The following is an 18,531-nucleotide window of genomic DNA, read 5'->3' on the forward strand; positions in this document are numbered from 1 at the left end:
CTTGGTGTGGACTTTGTGCCACTTGAAGCATTTCAGCTTGGGAAATGGTTATTGCCACTTCCAGTGCCCGTTGGAAGTGTTTTTCTGCTTGACTGGAAGGACTGTCTTGGTCACTCTAGAAGGAGCCCTAGCCTGGAATAGGACTGGGAAACTCCATAAATACCGAGCCTCTGTGCCCAAGGGAGCAGGCACTCCTGTCTCCTTGGAGTTGTCATGGGTTAAGAGAGTTTAACATAGTGCAGAATTATACTGTTGCTTCCCCACCCCAGCCACTGTCCAGCATAGCCGTGATTGTTGTAAACTCAGATGAATTCCTAGGAGCTGCAGTACAGCTGAGTAAGAAACCAGGGATCAAAGTGTTTTGACATCAAACTCTCTTTAGAAGGAAGCATGTAGTTCTCATAATTTAAAACAAGCAGACTTAACCAGTTCTGCTGATTGTGTTTAGTCTGTATAACAATGATGAGAGAACATCACACTTAATATGCCATGGGTGTAATATGCTGCTTTGCATGTTAAATGACTCTTTCTGTGAAGGCTGGGGTTGTGTGTTGTGCAACACTGCCAATATTAGCATTGTGGTACTTCTGTTTTGGGTGGGGGGCTAGCAGCTTCTCAAGGGATTTGTACTGAAGTCATACTCTATTTTTTGCTACCACCTGCTTTTGCTCTTAAATAATTTGATCTTATTGAAAGAGCTAAACCTGTGCTTAAGGGACTTTTTCTTAGCATGGAGGAGCAGGAGAGGCCTTGGGACTCTAGCTGCTAATATGTAGGAGTAAAGTCTCCTTCAAGATTCAGTTTTTCTTGCTTCTCCCCCCAGTCTTAATGTAGTATCTCCAAAGCAGTAGTCTTAGCAAAGAGAAATTGAGATTAGTAGGAGCTGGGAGTAGGAATGCAGTTAGCCTCCTCAGTGCTGCTTCTGCAGTTGTCTCTACGTGGTGGGATAAATGGGGAGGGAAATCAAGAGGCATGTGGGAATTGTAGTGTTTGTTCTGGCTGGGTATCTGCAGTACAGTTTTATCAGCTCTAACTTAATATTATGTGTTGTAAACATCTAGAGTAATGAATAAATGATACATGTGCTTATTGTTGACTGGTAGGGAATTCATGAAAACATTAAGCCTCCACTCCTCTTTGTAGTGTTTCTCTATTACTCATATTTAGCTTTATCAGCTCAATATTTTTGTTTGTTTTCCTACATTACGTTGAAGAAAGTGGCTTGGCTACAGTTTAATTGTTGTATTTAAAATTAGTGTAACAGGTCAACTACACTGCTTTATGATGTTAAATCCAAAAATGTTCCAATTCCTTATAATTGTGCAGTGTTTCATTAAATCTTTCTGTACCATAAGTCAATCTGTGTAGCCTGTATACCTGTAGCCATTTTAATTAATATGGTATTAAGTAGTTAGAGCTGTTAGCAGTATAATTACTCAATTTCATATTCAGCCTGTTGCTGATGAAACATCGTTTCACTTAAATTCAGAGTCTTCCTGAGACAGTTGCTGTACTTCACTGAAAGAACAACTGAAGCATGCAGAAAGTGCTCTCCAGAGAAACTAAACATAAGTTGCAGTGCTAAATACTGAACTCCTCTCCCACTCCCTGTAGCTGGAAGTGGATAAACGTGTTATAAAGTGAAACAGTGATCTTGGGCCATGTAAAATTGGAGTAGTACAAAGGACCAGCAGACTGTTTACATTCCTTGTGAAGCTTATTTTGCTTTATGTTGATCATCCTTCTGACTGAACTGTAGCTCCAAGCTTGTGCAGGAGGAATGACTGCCAGTCACAGTACACATTGAATTTGAAGTTGTTACAGCTTGTGCATTCAGTTCCTGTGAGAGGTGGAGAATAGCTGCAGTGAAAGAAAGATCCAGGATTTGATATAGTAGTAGTCAAGCTGAGAATTAACACAAGTCTTACTGTTTGTTTAGCTCTGGTTTAATGCAGTTGAATAGTTGTTTTTAGATGCGAAATCTATAGCTGTGAGTCTTCATAAATTCATAAAGAACTTGCATTTTGCTCATTCTTCCTATAGAGGATGTTATAGTTCAGTCCCCTAGCAAGGGAAGGGGGATAAGGACTTAGTTTTTGTCTGTCTGGTGGCAGACCAGCTGCAGTAGTCCAAACTATGGCAACCCTGCTATAGTGAAGTATAGGTGCATGCTGCTTAAGCTGCTGTGGTTTAATCATATTCTTAACTCCAGTGCTTCTGTTGGAGCAGTGAATTATAAATTTATTCACTAGATTGAGCTCTTCCAAAGGGATTGGAGCTTACAATGGAAATTCTGTAAAAGACTAAATACACCAGTGTGCAGACTGGAAACAGTACTTGCTGTAATTCAGTGTACAGAGTGTTCTTGATCTAAAATTAAACTTTTTCTTAGTCATTGATTTGCTTTTAAAAGCTTGTCTTAGTCCCCTTTTTTATTTTCCTTCACTAGCAAAGATCTGTGCTTACCTGCAGGGAAAACTTGCTTATACAAATCTCAGGTTCCTAGGTTGGGGATTTCATCCCTTAGATGGATAGACGCATAGATCTGTAGGCAGGGTTCTCCCTTCTAATGAGTAACTAATGCAGGCTCTTGAACAAAGCCAGCTAATGTGCAGAAAGCTTGTGTGTATGGCATGTTCTTGACACATAAGTTTTATGTGGCTTGGTGCAACACTGAGAAGCTAAGGTATCCTGGTTTGAAATATAAAGGATGTAGATTTACTTCTGTCATTTTCTGGACAAAAACACTTTCTGTTTGGGTAGTCGGAGATGTCTTGTTAAGAATTGCTATCTGTTGTGCAATAGGCATAACTGAGCTGAAGTGTAATGGCTTTCATGAATTTGCTTTGGCTAGACATGTGGACTTGAAAGCACTCGGGATATTTGCAAGTTGTAAATGGCTTCTTGGACTTGTATTCAGACGGTAGAGCTGAATATCATGACATAGTTCAGCTATTTAGTGTTGAAGATACCGTGTTTGCTCACTGGATCTCTTAAATGCCCTATAGGTTGTAGGGAGACTCATTCAATAGATCTAATCGTCATCACAGATATACAGGAACAGATTTTTGTGTAGGGAGTAACTGTCACTTAAGATGAAAGCCTAATTGCAACTGCAACTAAAACTTGTGAGCTCATGGTCTTCCATGTTTTAGCTCTTGCAGACTTCCTCACCTGTTAAGATTGGAGCTATAGGAGATGAGGTTAGCCTATTGAGAGAGGTTATTGAACCACTGTATGCATATTCTTATACAGCATTATTATAACTCTATAGAGTCACCTGAGTAAGAGTTCTGAGAAACTGTATTAGTGCAATCTTGGGTTGTATTTTGCTTGAAATGAGATGTGCTTACAGAACTTTTAGCAGGCATCTTTTAATGGGATACATACAGTCTCTGTCTAAGCATTACTCTTTTCTAATGGGCTTAAAACTCAATAGATCTTGGGGTTCTTAAATTCTTCTGACTCCAGCATTTAACTGATGGTAGGTCCCAAGTACTGAAGTGCCAGTATTAGACAGTAAGTTGTCAGGCTTAAGTATTTCCCAGTAGAGAAATGGATATAGCTTGAAGACCTGTATTATCAGTGTCTTGAGTTGGTCTGTGTTGGCTCAGTTTGGTTCACTGCACTAAACAGAAAGGGAAGTGCATTAGAAAGCCAATATTTAGTAGCACTCTTGTGTAAAGAAAACATAACTTAATTTCTTAACAAATAACATGCTGGTAAAGTAGAATGAGGAAAGACTAAATCTTAGATTAATAGTTGTATTTCGTAAGTGTAGGACTTGTGTATCTTCGTTAAGGTTGAGAATCAAATAATACAACTTGGGTTAATCTTTACCATGTCAGTATCTGTAAGATGCTTCAAAGTAAGTTTGGTATCTAATTCATTCAGCCTGCAGTGATACTAGGTTATCTATGAAGCAAAAATCTGTATCTGGTTCATTCAGCCTGATAGTGAAGATAGTTCCACACTGTAGATAATGGGGATTAGGGCATAAGAGGGCTTTAGGCTGTTGTAGAACAGGATGTTTTCCTTTCCTTTACAGTGGGGTGCTTGGTAGGCTTTAACTGGGTTACCCCAAAATAGTGTGTGGTAGAATCATGGAAAGAGGCTATCTCCATAGTAAATGTCTTTGGAATTATTTTGTGATACTGAATCTTTCTTTTCAGAAGGCAACCTTAGTTTGAGAATACTACTTGCCTAAGAAGCATAACAAAACCCATAAGTTTAATAGCAATTGAGAGGGCCAATGTTCACTCCTTTATGAAAATAAACTATAAAATCTCTAGTTTGTATATACAAACCTCATTAATAACCTGTAACTCCTTCACCTGAGGTCTTTTAAGATACATAGCTAAATGCTTGCAACTTCCTGTAATAAAATTTTCTTAATTCTGTGCTTGAGGAAGAGGGGAAGGTGCTTCAGAACAATGTAGTCCAGATTGTCTTGGCAGCTTTGTCCCATTCAGGATAGAAGTGCTGTCCCTTTGTTTGGTGGTAAAGGGGTTCTGCTCATCTCCTTACCTATAGTCATAAGGAATATGCCTCTTAAACTGTTTCCATGTTGTAGGAGCACATGTAATCTGATGAGGATACTTATCACTCTCTTAATGGCAGGATTGGTCTTCAGTGTTTTCAGACTGCTAAAATGTGAAGTTTGTCATCATTCACTGAGACTTGCAGTATTCACATGACCATCCTTTAGGTACTACTGACATTTTGACTTTAAAAGATATGACTGACTTCCTAAGGATGGAAGTGATACTCATGCATAATTTAGCATTATGTGTTCTGAAAACTTTGCTGGATTTTATAACTGCTGAAACAGGAAATCTTAATACCAGAACTTGATGCAAAATCTTGCTTATCTTAGTGAAGATACCCTAAGGGTTGTTATTTAACATGGACCAGATTTTAGAGCGAATAACCTTGGGCTTAAAGCTAAACTTCAAGTAGACTAATGCCTCGATTCTTGCCATGCAGAATGAGTGGCTAGGTGCTGTCTCTTGAAGAGTGTCAAGCTGAAGCACAGTAATTGAGAAGAGACCTTGAGGAGGCTGTTTCAACTTCAGTACTCTGGAAATACATCAGTGTTTGGATTAATTAAATCAAGTTAGGAACTTGGCTATGCTGCAGTTAGATCTCCTGTCCACTCGTGACATTTAATTAGTCTCTTAGAATGAACTGTACTCTATATGTAGATGGACTTAGATCGTGCTCAGCATTAAAGTGCTCAGGTGTCTCCTATGTGCTCAGCATTAAAGTGCTCAGGTGTCTCCTATGTGAACATGTAATTTGTCACAATAAGCGGATACTCTCCAGTAATCAAGCACAGTGGAATTAAGAGCCCATCATTTATTTCTGTTGTTCAGGGTCACAGAATTTGATGGAACTACAACTTGCATGTTTATTGGGTACTAAAACTTCCTGCATTACATATGAAAAGTTCATGAGTTGTCTTGATATGGAAACTTCCTTCCTTACTGATAGAGAAGCCTTCTTTACTGTGAGAGTGACAGAGCACTGGAACAGGTTGTCCAGGGGGGTTGTGGAGTCTCCTACGTTGGAGATATTCAAGGCCCGCCTGGACAAGTTCCTGTGTGATGTACTCTAGGTTACCCTGCTCTTGCAGGAGGGTTGGACTAGATGATCTTTTGAGGTCCCTTCCAACCCTTAGGATTCTGTGGTTCTGTAATAGCCACATGCCCAGTGGACTTGTTTCAGAACTCTAGTTGCAAACAGCTTCTGATGATCTTGTGCCTAAACTTTGATTCTCTTTTGGAATTAATGGCACCTACTGAAGTTTACTAGCATGTATTGAAGTATTTTACCTATAAAGTGAGGTATTGGCTGAATGTGTCTCAATTTTGCTGAGACACGCTTGTGGGAGGGAGTAAATGTCTTTACATGTATGTCCATTTGGCCTGTACTGCATTACTGAAACTTGAGTATGTCAAAATTAGCAGTTACTGAGCCAAATAGCACTTCATTAGTAAGCTGAACAGAAAACAAAACAATTCCTGAGGCATTCTTGGACACAGTCCTGACATACCACACTTATGGGTGTCTGTTACATACCCAGTTTATGATTTAGTGAGTAGCTTTACAGAGGCTGTAACAAGCCATGATCAGCCAGATCAAAACACACAAAAATAGTGCTTGTGACACCATTATGGGACTTGTTGCCCAAGGGGTTTGTTTAGTCTCTTTTATGAATGTCCTGGTGGTATGTATAAAAGGAGTCTAATGACTCAGTGATGCTGGTGGTAGTTTCTATCCTGTATCCTTGAGGGCAGTCATTTTTCACTTGCACTGCACTGAAAAGCAGTGTAGGTTAATCCCTTCAGAAGCTTCAGTGAAGCTGATACAGTTCCTGTGCTTGGAAAGCATTGCCCTGGGGCATAAAGCAGGTGCTCTGGCTTGTCACAATTACTGTTCTATAAAATGCAGCGTGTGTACATACCAAGCTGGGGTGTGCTGTATAGGTAAATCTGACTTGCTGTACACTAATTGAAACAGTGATGCTCATTCACTGCCACCTCTTCCTGTTAACCTGAAATTGGAAGTGAGTGGAAAGAAGTTAACACAAAAGGATGAGTATGAGAAATAGCCATCTTCTCGGGCAGTCTACTCACTGGCACAAAATGATTTTAAGTTACATTCCGAGTAACTTAATGTAACCTATTGCCATGCCATTGAGCACAAGTTATGTTTTGAGAGTTGGACATAAGGCTGGAGGAGGCCTGCATTGAAATCTCTGTTGGCCCAAATAGCATGGCATCTTGGGCAGGGAGACATGGAATCACTGATTATTTTAACACATCTTTATTTCACTGATAAGAATTACATTCTAAGAAGCAAGAAGAACAAGACCACTTGTAAAAACAGGTCATTTGACACGTGCTGTGTAGGCTTCATTCCATGATGTTGCTAGGAGTGGCTTGCATAAGGAAAACTGGTTCTTTCAGTAAGACCCACTGATGCTGTATGTTGTAGTTCTGCCACTTAGTAAGTTTTTAATATCAAACTTTCTAACCTTACTAGATGTGGAATAGTGATGCTACTGATACTATACATTCCATCATATTACTAAAGCCAGGTTAAGCAATAAATGCTCAAGTTAAAAATACTTTTAGTTTGCATCAATAGCACAACTTGACGTGTCTTTAGGACTCGAATAATGAGAATTGTGTAGCTCTTTACCTTTTGAACAAAGAATCAGAAGGTAAATCCTAGTTCTGTAGTATATACACTTGTCACAGAAATTTGCCAGCCTTGTGTGTCCTTGAGGGGGAAAGGCTTTTAGATGTAGAGGCTTGAGTTAGGCTTTCAACATGGGAAGGGATAATAAAGCACTCTCCTGTTTTTCTAGCTCCAAAATTTGGGCATTAACCCAGCAAACATTGGATTCAGTACCCTAACAATGGAATCTGACAAATTCATCTGCATCAGAGAGAAAGTGGGAGAGCAGGCACAAGTAGTGATAATTGACATGAGTGATCCAACAACTCCAATCAGACGTCCGATTTCTGCCGAAAGTGCCATCATGAATCCAGCCTCCAAAGTAATTGCGCTAAAAGGTGAGTAATCCATTATTCCTGCAGTACAAAACCTACTGTGTAGCTATATTACTGTTTATGTATGCTCTTAAGCTTAAGATTTGTGTAAGCTTCCTAAGAAGAATGTATATGAAGATAAAAATTCTTGCCTACACTTGCGTGCTGTATTTTTGGCAGTGGATATTCCGGTAATATTTGAATGATTTGCCTCCAAGTAGAAGTGAGATGCTTGGGCCTGGCAATGCAGCCTCTTATCCTCACTGAGGACCAGGTCAATAAATTGTATACTTTCCCTTTAAACAGGTGTTGTAAACATAATAGATAAGTGGGAATAGGGCTGTAACCACTCTCTCTGCTCTGTTCTGGCCCTTTCTTGTAGCTTTGGAGAAGCTTACCCGTTGCAAACAAAATGTCATAATGACCACTAACTGTGAAAGCCTGAATGCAGAAGCATGTTAAGTTTGTCAATCATAAGATCTTGCAGATGGAAGATATTTGCTTACCAGTATCTGTGGTGTTGATACTGCCCTTTAAGTAACACTCTGAGCTCAAAGAAATAAATTTTAATATATCTCAGGTTCTTTTCTTGAATGACCAACTTCTGTTATTTGATCTCAATAACTGTTACTGACTATATACTTTTCTTCTTGCATCTTATCTAAACAGATGGTGAGTGAACTTTGACATTTCATGTTCAGTAGTACAGAATGGTCTAATCTCATAAAAAGTACTGAACTTAAGGTAGCCATTTGACAGTTCACTTCAGAGCCAGGTTGGGGCATCTTAATCCTCAACTGGCATTATAGTGACAAACGTTCTCCTTTGGCTCATTGCTAACCATTTGGCTGCTTTGGCTATTGACTGTACCCAGTGAAGGAGGGGAGTGTGTTCTTAATGTTTGTGTGTGCGTGTGTGTATTATGGAAGTACAGTTGATAGACAAGTTCAAGTTGCAATATTTTTATGAGAGACCTCTGCTGGCATGTCCTGTGTGCTATTCATTTCTTCATAAGTGTGTGGATTTTGAAAAATCATGGTGAAATTATTTAAGGGTCCAAGAAATAACTGTCCTCAGGACTGGCAAAAAACCTGTAACTTCTTGTTTCGATCACAGGCTCATACTGACATTAGGGGAGAACTGATGTATTAATGTTTAACTTCAGCTGAACCTGTGATTCAGCTAAGATGCTTATACATCTTGCAAAGGACTGCCTTACCTGAGGTGTGGGTAAAGGTAACAATGAAAAAGCTTCATTTCTGTTAAGAGTTCACTGTCCTTAATCTTGAATCCCTTTTACAAACTGTATTGGCAAGGAAAGTGCCTTGTCTTGCACTTCCCACACTAGCGGAGCTTCATTTAGCTCTTAAAACTGGATTGTATAGTTCCCTTTTAAAACTATCCTACTAACTAAATGGATTGTCATCAGCTTTGAAGAATATAGCTTTATTCTTGCCAGTGTTAAGACTTGTTCCAAATTAATATAGTTCTGTTCATGCAGAATGAATAAGCCTGTCCTCTGAACAGATAAGGTTGAGTGAATGATGTCACATTGACATGCAGAGTTGTGTGGTCACGTATTGCAAATTTAGTAATCTCTCCTTTTATCGAATTTAATCTAATGACCAGAGGGTTGGGTAGAAAAGAGGATGAGTAGAGAAACCCAACAAATACTGTTGTTACTCATGGTAACCAGCGGAACTAGAGTGAACTGGACTGAAGAAGTGGTTTAAGTCAGTCTGTCACTCCAGAGTTTTTCCTGCCAATTGAGGCTTCAGTAATCAAACCTGTTGCACATTGTGACTCAACATGCCATGATTGGAAATTGCTCGTAATTTTGGAATTATTGAGCAATAAACATACAAACCCACCCTCAAAAAAAGAAATGAAATGGTTCTTGATTTAAATTGAATACAGTCTGCACAATTTCATTTCTGGATTGCATGTGGCATTCTCCTGGTGTACCAAAATTTATACATTGTCCTTGTGTTGTTCATGGTTCTCTTGTTTTGCTCTGTCTGAGAGTGGTCCCCATTTGGTGTAAGTGGAGAATGCAATACTCAAGGGTGCATCCATTATTTGTGGAATGGAGAAGCTTTATGCTCCAGTGAACTGGAATGTAAATTCTTGTGCCACTGTTCAAAACCCAAATCTGCTAACTTGGCGACACCTGTAGGGAATAGTCTGAGCAGTCTGGTAGCTTGATAAGAAAAACTTAGGTAAGAGTCTGGCTTCTTATCTCAGAAATGTTCAAGTAGATACAACTCAAACTTATTCCTGCCCTTGCTATGACTTCAGAGCGGGCTCTACTCTTAATGCAAAGAACTTTTTTTATTTTTATTTTCTTTTAGTTTAATTGCAGTTTAGAGTTCTGAAGTTTGAATTTGTGTTAGTACACTTAAACTATATTGCTATGGCTGTCAATGTCCATAGCTAGCTGCCTATTGAAGCTTGTAAAGCCATTTTCAAATGTAAAGCACGACAGTCAAATTTAGTCTAGAAAATGAAGAAGCATGAGCTTTTAGCTCATTTTAGTAGCTTAACAGTTTCTTCTATGTTTTTAAAACTAGGATAGGCATTCTGCTTCTTTTTCATGAGACTGACTTTGGGAACAGTTTCTGTATGCACATACTGGTGTCCCTGTTTAGATGGTGACTAGGGCCTTCCCAGAACTACTTGTCTGCCTTCTGCATGTGAGGCTGCACGCTGTGGAAGCCAAAATCAATCCATGGTAGCACCAGTACACTGCTGGACAGATTGTCCAATACAGTAAATATGGTGTTTCCAACTGTCAGTTTACAGCTGGTGTTAGGCCTGGGCTTATTGCACTTTTATGTACAGTCACTGCATGTGCAGAGAAGGGTGGTCAGAAAGAGGCTGGTTTTGTCCCAGGAAAGCTAGCAAGCTGTCCTAGGAAATAGTTGATCAGGTTAATGGTTCTTTATGCGGTTAATGCAGGGAACATAAATGTTTTATGTGGTAGTGCTGAAGATTTACCTTGTCTCTTGGCACTGCATTAAACTTGTATGATCAATTTACTATATAAATGATGTTAAAATACTAGAGCAGTGCAAGATGCATATTAACTTGGGGTTAGTATCTCTTGAGAATGTTTCCTCAGTGGGCAGCAGCCACTTCTAATTCCCGGTAGAAGGAACATCTACCAGTTTGACAGAAGTGTTACTAACAGGGAAAGCACTTCTGAAGTGTGGATAGAAATAATGGCATTACAAGCCAATACTCTAGCAGTCTGAGTGGGTGTCTTGTGAACAGAAAACAATATTTCTAGAGTTCTGCCGTCTCATATGCAGTGAACTAAAACATCACTTTGACTTTAAAAAGAAGAGAGTCCCTTATTCTTCATAGGTTTGCTCAGTTAACATGAGTTTTGAGTGCCCTCTTAGTAGGGTGAGGCCTCTGGTAGCTTAAAGTAGTACTAAAGTTAAGCTTAAGCCCGCAATACAGTTAGCTAAATCATGAAGCAGTAACTTTAACTGGAATGAGAGCTCCAAACCTTTCTATAATCTTTCTGAACTTTTGATTCTCCTCTTCAACAGGCACTTGTGTTACTGTTGTACAGAGCCCATCTACCTCCTAGTTAAGTGCACAATTCATTCAACAGAAAAATAGAATGGAAGCTGTGGTCTTCAGCTATCTCAAGAGCTGTTGTGAGTCTCATGCTATTGGACTCAGTCCAGGTCATCTACAGCAGCCATTAAATTAAACTGGAGATACTCTTTCTGTTAATTATACTGAATGACATGTTCTAGACACCAATACTTGGCATACAGTGTTGCTACCTAAACAAGAGTTTACACACTCTGTAGATTAGACTGTCTTTTAACTACAGCTTATAGTTAAAATGTCTTTGCTTGTCAGTTGTTGGAATGTCCATGTACTTGTCCATAAGTAGACTTTTTTTTTTCCTGCTTCAGGGGTGGGGAGGGGTTCTCTCTGGTAAGAGTCAAGTATCAAAGGAGACTTGGATGTGACAGGACACTAATCCTGTAACATCACTGAATAGTGGGTTAACCAGGGTGCTTGTAAATAGGCAGACTACAGGATGGCCATTGTGGTAATCTATTATGATGTTTCTTGGGTTTTGTCATACTAGCTGGGAAAACACTTCAGATCTTTAACATTGAGATGAAAAGTAAAATGAAAGCCCACACAATGGCAGAAGAAGTGATCTTCTGGAAGTGGATATCTGTGAATACAGTTGCGTTGGTGACAGAGACAGCAGTCTACCACTGGAGCATGGAGGGAGAATCTCAACCCCAAAAGATGTTTGATAGGCATGCTAGTCTTGCAGGCTGCCAAATCATCAACTACAGGACAGATGAGCACCAAAAATGGCTGCTGCTGATAGGAATTTCAGCACAGGTAAGTTACCTGGAACCAGCATGCGATGAAAACCAGTGGGAGAGCCCTGGCCCCGCTTAATAGCTGCTATAGTTTAACTTTGGTTTCTGTAGACCAGAAGTATCTTATGTGTGGGGATAATGTGATTAAAGCGTTGGAGGAGGGGATGAGAAACATATTCTGCTTTTTAGTTTACTGTCCCAAAAACCTTGCAATAAACATTTGAAATCTTATCTCTGCAGGCTGACCTTTTCTTTGGGCTTTTTTTTTCTTTCCTAGCAAAATCGTGTGGTTGGTGCAATGCAGCTGTATTCAGTTGATAGAAAAGTCTCCCAACCTATAGAGGGCCACGCAGCAGCTTTTGCGGAATTCAAAATAGAGGGAAATGCCAAACCTTCTACCCTCTTCTGTTTTGCTGTGAGGAGTCCTGCAGGGGGCAAGGTAAAGTGTGCAGCTGTGTTCCTGTTCTGCTGTAGCAGAGCTCTGCTAATAGAACTTCAGTGATCACACCATTTAGTGTATGCTCTTGTGAAGAGCAGCTTGGCAACCATGTGTGTAGTGTATTTGGTCAGCATCAGAATGCTTTCTTTCAATAGGACAAACTGCAAAAAGAGTCCGGGTTGCTTTGGTGAAACTTAGGCGTAAGAACAAATGTAGAAGCAATGAGAACTAAGCTCAGGGTGTTAAAGCATTCATTTATGCCGATGTGGGTTTTTTGTGTGCATGAAGTTAAGTCATTAAGCAGCCTTTTATGTCCTAAGTTCAGTGTAGAAAGAGACAAGATAAGCCTTAGGTCTGTGGCTAGGTTGTTTGCATCAAGCTGAGTGGATTTCAGTAACAGTCTGTGAAGAGCTGAGGTAACACTAAAATGTATTGAGCTTTCTAGTCTTGTCCAGCAAAATTGTTGATGAATTGACAAGTCTCACTCAAAACATCCTGAACAAGTTGCCTTGGATAAAAATACAGTCTGCTTTTATTGAGAGCATTTTTTTTAATCTTTTCCTGGTTTTTACTTTATCAAGTTCCAGAAAACTTGTCCCTCTGACAAATATCTGGAGCAGAGCTCCCCATACTGTCTTTGTTCAGGATTGGGCAGATATTCATCAGCCAAGTGTGGCAGGTGACTGGGTAGCATATCTGAAGAGAGGAACTTCTTTCATGTGGCTGCACTTGCAGGCAATCTTGTGACATGTACTTTTTTATTCCTAGCTACACATAATTGAAGTAGGTCAGCCAGCTACTGGAAATCAGCCATTTGTTAAGAAAGCTGTTGATGTGTTTTTCCCACCTGAAGCACAGACTGACTTTCCTGTGGCAATGCAGGTAAATGTTTGACCCAATGAACTTTATAACCGGGCAAGTAGCTGCCATGTCTATTGTAAAGAATGCTTTCTGCTAATGCTTTGCTGTCATTCCTCTTAGTTCTGGGAGGGTTCATAGATTTGTGGGAGGTAGCCTGGACACTAAAATGTAATTCAAACAGAAATATATAGGGTCTTTCAGTATTTCTACAGATATGTCAACTTGAGGTTGTATAAAAAAAGAAAACAAAAACCTCCAACAAAACCCTTAGGAAAAAAAAACCCAGCGACAACAAAAAAGGGCCCCTAAAAAACTCAGTAGTGTCTTTTAGTAGAATGTCTCTAAACATTGCCTTGGCTATTAAACTTCCTACTAACATTTGGAGTTCTAGATAATGTGATGTAGCTTCACATGAAAGTGGCCTTTCATTACTGTAAAGGCCAATGGAGTGGGAAGTCCCATATCAGCATACCTCCTGTAGTATCAACACAGAAAAAGGCAGCTTGGTACATTAGTGGGAGGTTCTTTAGGAAGGGACATAACTGATTGCCTTGACAGACCTTCACTTAGCATGTGTGCAGGACTATGAATTGTGTAATTTCTCAGCATGCAACTGCTGACAAGTCTAATAGAGTGACTTTATAAATGAACCAGGTGCCTTAAACTAAGTTAAACAAAGCAAGCTGTCTACATGACAGGATTCATGTGGCTCTGTACTTCAGAGGCTTCATTAAGAAAGCATCCAAAGTTGTGCTTTTGTTTCAAAGTGAAAGTACTTATTTGAAGACCATTTTGGCTTGAAAGGCTCCCTAGTTGAAGTGACTTGACAGGTAAACTGGAGTATTCAGTAGCTGGGCTTGGTTTGTATTCTGTTGGTGCTTTGGGTAGGCCTTATTGGAAAAGAGTGAGATTATCTCATTATTATTTTTGGAACAGAAAATTGTGCTGACATATCTAGACTAGAATGCAAATTATGCCCAAACTTTCTTCCTTAGCCCTGCTTATTGGGATGAGGAGTATGTCCTTTGCGGATGAATTCTAATTTCCTTTCAGCCTCTTTATTCAGTGTAGCTGTGGCTCCAAATGACCAATGAAGTTATTCATTGCTCTGAGTCTGTAAGGAAGAAGCCTGAAACTATACTTGTTCTTGGTGTCAGTGCAAAGGCATGTCACTGCAGTACTGGCTTGTGACAAGGCTAAAGGCAGCTTACTTAACTGTTACAGTCTTAGTCTTGACTAATAAATCTCCATCTTTTGGCAGATTGGAATTAAGCATGGTGTTATCTACCTGATCACGAAGTATGGATACATTCACATGTATGACTTAGAGTCTGGAGTGTGCATCTACATGAACCGTATTAGTGCTGATACTATCTTTGTCACAGCTCCTCATGAACCTACCTCAGGCATTATTGGTGTGAATAAAAAAGGCCAGGTAACAAATCCAGCATTCTCGTTTTCAGCCTTCTAAAGCTCAGATGGAACGTAACAAACAGAATGAGTGACTTGATGCAACAAGTGTCATGGAAGGGAGCAAGAAATTATTTAATTAGTCAGGTTTTAACCTCTGCTAGTACAGAACTGCTTGGGAGGAAATTGGGGTTTTTAATGATCTACTTCACTGATGAGCTGCAGAGCCATTTGGTTGCTGTATTTCAGAGTAGTTGTGGAAAGCACAGTACTCAGAATGCCTTTTGTCCTTTTCAGGTGCTTTCTGTATGTGTGGAGGAAGACAACATAGTGAACTACGCTACGAACGTTCTCCAGAATCCTGACTTGGGCCTGCGTATGGCTATACGGAGTAATTTAGCCGGGGCAGAGGAATTATTTGCCAGAAAGTTCAACACACTCTTTGCTCAAGGAAGCTATGCAGATGCTGCTAAAGTAGCTGCATCTGCACCAAAGGTAAATAGCTCCAAAGGTAAATCTTAGGAGCTGTAGGGGTTAGGGATTTGCCTTAGCTTACTGGACTTGCTTAGCTAACTTGACATTCAAAAACTGAAGTGCTGCAATGCTTGCCTTAGTACTCTGCAGTTTGATGGTTGTTCTAATATCCTGTATCCCATAAAGTATGTGCTATACTCATCCAAGCAGAGACTGGACTTGCTGTGGCCACTGACTTCTTCCTAGAATGTCATCGGTATGAAGAATGTTCACCCTGAAGGCTTTAGAGGAGGTGCTTCAGTGTAAAGCTTAACACCTGGGTTTTGACTAATACTATTCAACCTTCATTAATTAAACATTGCTCCTCTCTATCTTGTGCCTCTTCAGGGAATCCTACGTACTAGTGATACAATCAGGAAGTTCCAGAGTGTGCCAGCTCAGCCCGGGCAGGCCTCTCCCCTGCTCCAGTACTTTGGAATATTGCTTGACCAGGGGCAGCTGAACAAGTTTGAGTCTCTGGAACTCTGTCGCCCTGTCCTACAGCAGGGCCGCAAGCAGCTTCTGGAGAAGTGGCTGAAGGAAGACAAGGTAGGCTTGATCGTGACACTAGCTTTAATCTTGTTGCCTTCTAACAACTGTGTGAACATTACTTCTGTTGATGCTACCATCTGTGAGTTTTTGTGCTTGACAAAATACCACTTTTGACTTCAGCTGGAGTGCTCAGAGGAGCTGGGAGACTTGGTGAAGACAGCTGACCCAACCCTTGCACTCAGTGTCTATCTTCGTGCTAATGTGCCAAACAAAGTGATTCAGTGCTTCGCTGAAACTGGTCAATTCCAGAAAATAGTGCTATATGCCAAAAAGGTAAAGTTGTTTATCACAAACTGTTAGGCTCTATCTTAAATTGAATGTGTACATTCTCAAGCTATCTTCAGTGAGATAAGTTTTATTCCTGTTACTTAAAACTGATAAGTAGGCAAGATTGAGAGAGTGTTTTTCTTCATTGTCACAGTGCAAATCATAGCGTACGACTAAGGTCTGAGCAGTCTGCAAAAAATTAAATTGAGAACATCTGGGATTTTGTGAGCTATCAAATTAATGGACTGGCTCAAGCTTATTCTAGAGAATAAAGATAAGAGCCTTCCTAAGTTCATGAGACTCTGTTTTTGACAGATGACAAAACAGTTTGCCAGATGTCCACTTGTAAGTTTAGGACATTACTTGATAGATGGTACCTTCAGACTGTGGAAGGATTTGTCAGTTGATTTTGAATGATTTAGCAGTTTTCTTTCCTAGAAAGAGAAAAGCCTTGGCACAAGTTCAGTTGTTAAGTAGGTGAATACTGAATTTCTGTGTCAATAGACAAGCAGTGCTTTTGTCTGAGAATTCCTGGAAGATGGGGGTTGGGCATGGCAACCTTGCTATAGTTCATACTGCCTATGTTAAAGAATCTAAAGGCTTAAAGATGTGTAAAGCTTCCCAGACACACGTGACTGTTTCTGAAATCTCTAGGTTGGCTATACCCCAGACTGGATCTTCTTACTGAGAAGTGTGATGAGAGTCAGTCCAGATCAAGGCCTGCAGTTTTCTCAGATGCTGGTACAGGATGAGGAGCCACTGGCTAACATTAACCAGGTGATGCCTACAACAAGAGTACTGGTCTCTTTCTAGACAGAGGTAGTAGCATCGTACCATTCTGGGAACTGGTAAGGCCAGTTCAAGTCTCTAGTTGGCTTGGTTAGAAAAGTGACTAAACTATTCTAGTCACATTTGGTTATGATTAAGTCCTTAGAGGGAAGTGTGCTCTCAAGTTCTTGTGAAAGCTTTCTGACTTGCTGCTGTGATACTGATGGTGAATCTGCCACAGTCTTAGTCGGAGCAGTATTGTTACTGTCCTCCTGATGGCTTTAATGAAGCATACATTAACTCATATCATGCAGAGTACTTAGAGGAAGATGAACATGTAAATTTAAGTTGAATGCTGTCTGCCAGTGGCCACTTCTGGTTAAATGGACAGAGAAATAAGGCAACAATTTGCATTATTAAATACTTGAAGCTACTTTTAGAAAGTCTTGGCTTTTCTTTTAGCAGCTATCCCAACAAGAGAGAAGGGCTGGGATTTGCATGCTGTGTTAAAACAGTGAGTAGCAAAATCTGGGCAAAACCAAAGGGAATATAGGATTGTAGATGCTGTGATGAGCTGCCTTTCTAGCCTTCTAGCCAGGCCATTAGTATATACACATAAATCTACATGTGTATTCATACACCCACTTCTCTGACTTCTCAACAGATTGTGGATGTGTTCATGGAGAACAGTCTTATTCAGCAATGCACATCATTTCTGTTGGATGCCCTGAAGAATAACCGCCCTGCAGAAGGCCACCTTCAGACTCGTCTCCTGGAAATGAATTTGATTCATGCCCCACAGGTAAGACCTCTTAATTTACTTTTTCCAAAAAGTGAAGAGGAGACAGGAGTAGGCTTGCACAAGAATTATGATGTGTGATTTTGATATCTAGTACTTCAGCAACTTCAAAGACTACTAGTGAGTCACTGCTGTGACTCAACAACCTTTAGGCTGAGCTGATGTGATTCTTTTGACAGTCTGAATATGAAATGTAATCTCCTAGGTTGCAGATGCCATTCTTGGAAACCAAATGTTTACACACTACGATCGTGCTCATATTGCCCAGTTGTGTGAAAAGGCAGGCTTGCTCCAGCGAGCTTTGGAACACTACACGGATCTCTATGATATTAAACGTGCTGTTGTTCATACTCACCTCTTGAATCCTGAGGTAAGTCTGTTGCACAGAATAAGAAAGTGAACGCTTAAGTAAAGCAAATACTATTTAGCACTTCTGTAGCTGCTAAAATCCCTGCAGCTGCTAGAAGATGGATTGTAGGTACTGAAGTATCACGCATAGCTGTGATTCAAGACCACTTGTCCAGTTAATGATTAAACTTTAATCTGTACTTTTGATGGCTTAAATCTGACCTCAGTTTCTTAGGTGGGCATTTAAAATCTTTGAGTATGCATTTCTGTAGTTATGAAGACGGTGAATGTGTTTAAGCCTTAGGCCTTAGCTTGATGGAAGACCTCTCTAGGAGCTGGGGTAGAAACTCCATCTAGTTGTCACATTTTAGAAGTCAATCAAATACTGTATAATTTACTGAGTAAAAATTCTTTCTTTTCGCAGTGGCTTGTGAACTTCTTTGGTTCCCTCTCAGTTGAAGACTCTGTGGAGTGTTTGCGTGCCATGCTGTCAGCCAACATTAGGCAAAACCTGCAGCTCTGTGTGCAAGTTGCTTCTAAATACCATGAGCAGCTTGGTACCCAGTCTCTTGTGGAGCTTTTTGAATCTTTCAAAAGCTATGAAGGTACAGTATTAGAGGGAAGCAGCTTACTTAGAAGCACTACTTGACT

The 18,531-nt window shown here is 40.1% G+C and overlaps 1 protein-coding gene across 5 annotated transcripts in view; it reads left to right on the forward strand.

Annotated features, from left to right (window-relative positions):
• Positions 1 to 18,531, forward strand: part of CLTCL1 (clathrin heavy chain like 1) — a 36,613-nt gene that overhangs the window by 1,012 nt on the left and 17,070 nt on the right. For all 5 annotated transcript variants that reach the window (XR_008972394.1, XR_008972395.1, XM_057411303.1 and 2 more), the window contains exons 2-13: positions 7,376 to 7,583; positions 11,674 to 11,942; positions 12,201 to 12,362; positions 13,131 to 13,244; positions 14,485 to 14,658; positions 14,931 to 15,128; positions 15,495 to 15,695; positions 15,819 to 15,971; positions 16,620 to 16,742; positions 17,398 to 17,535; positions 17,738 to 17,902; positions 18,305 to 18,485. Coding sequence is in view for 3 of the 5 variants with exons in the window: in XM_057411303.1 (XP_057267286.1) it covers positions 7,376 to 7,583; positions 11,674 to 11,942; positions 12,201 to 12,362; positions 13,131 to 13,244; positions 14,485 to 14,658; positions 14,931 to 15,128; positions 15,495 to 15,695; positions 15,819 to 15,971; positions 16,620 to 16,742; positions 17,398 to 17,535; positions 17,738 to 17,902; positions 18,305 to 18,485 (2,086 nt within the window). In the remaining 2 variants the exon portion in view is untranslated. The remainder of the gene's footprint in view (positions 1 to 7,375; positions 7,584 to 11,673; positions 11,943 to 12,200; positions 12,363 to 13,130; positions 13,245 to 14,484; positions 14,659 to 14,930; positions 15,129 to 15,494; positions 15,696 to 15,818; positions 15,972 to 16,619; positions 16,743 to 17,397; positions 17,536 to 17,737; positions 17,903 to 18,304; positions 18,486 to 18,531) is intronic.

The sequence above is a fragment of the Pezoporus wallicus genome, unplaced genomic scaffold (assembly GCF_028554395.1).
Source record: "Pezoporus wallicus isolate ANWC-B61680 ecotype Strahan unplaced genomic scaffold, APGP_CSIRO_Pwel_v1 contig_6401, whole genome shotgun sequence".
In the NCBI taxonomy this organism is placed as follows: Eukaryota; Metazoa; Chordata; class Aves; order Psittaciformes; family Psittacidae; genus Pezoporus; species Pezoporus wallicus.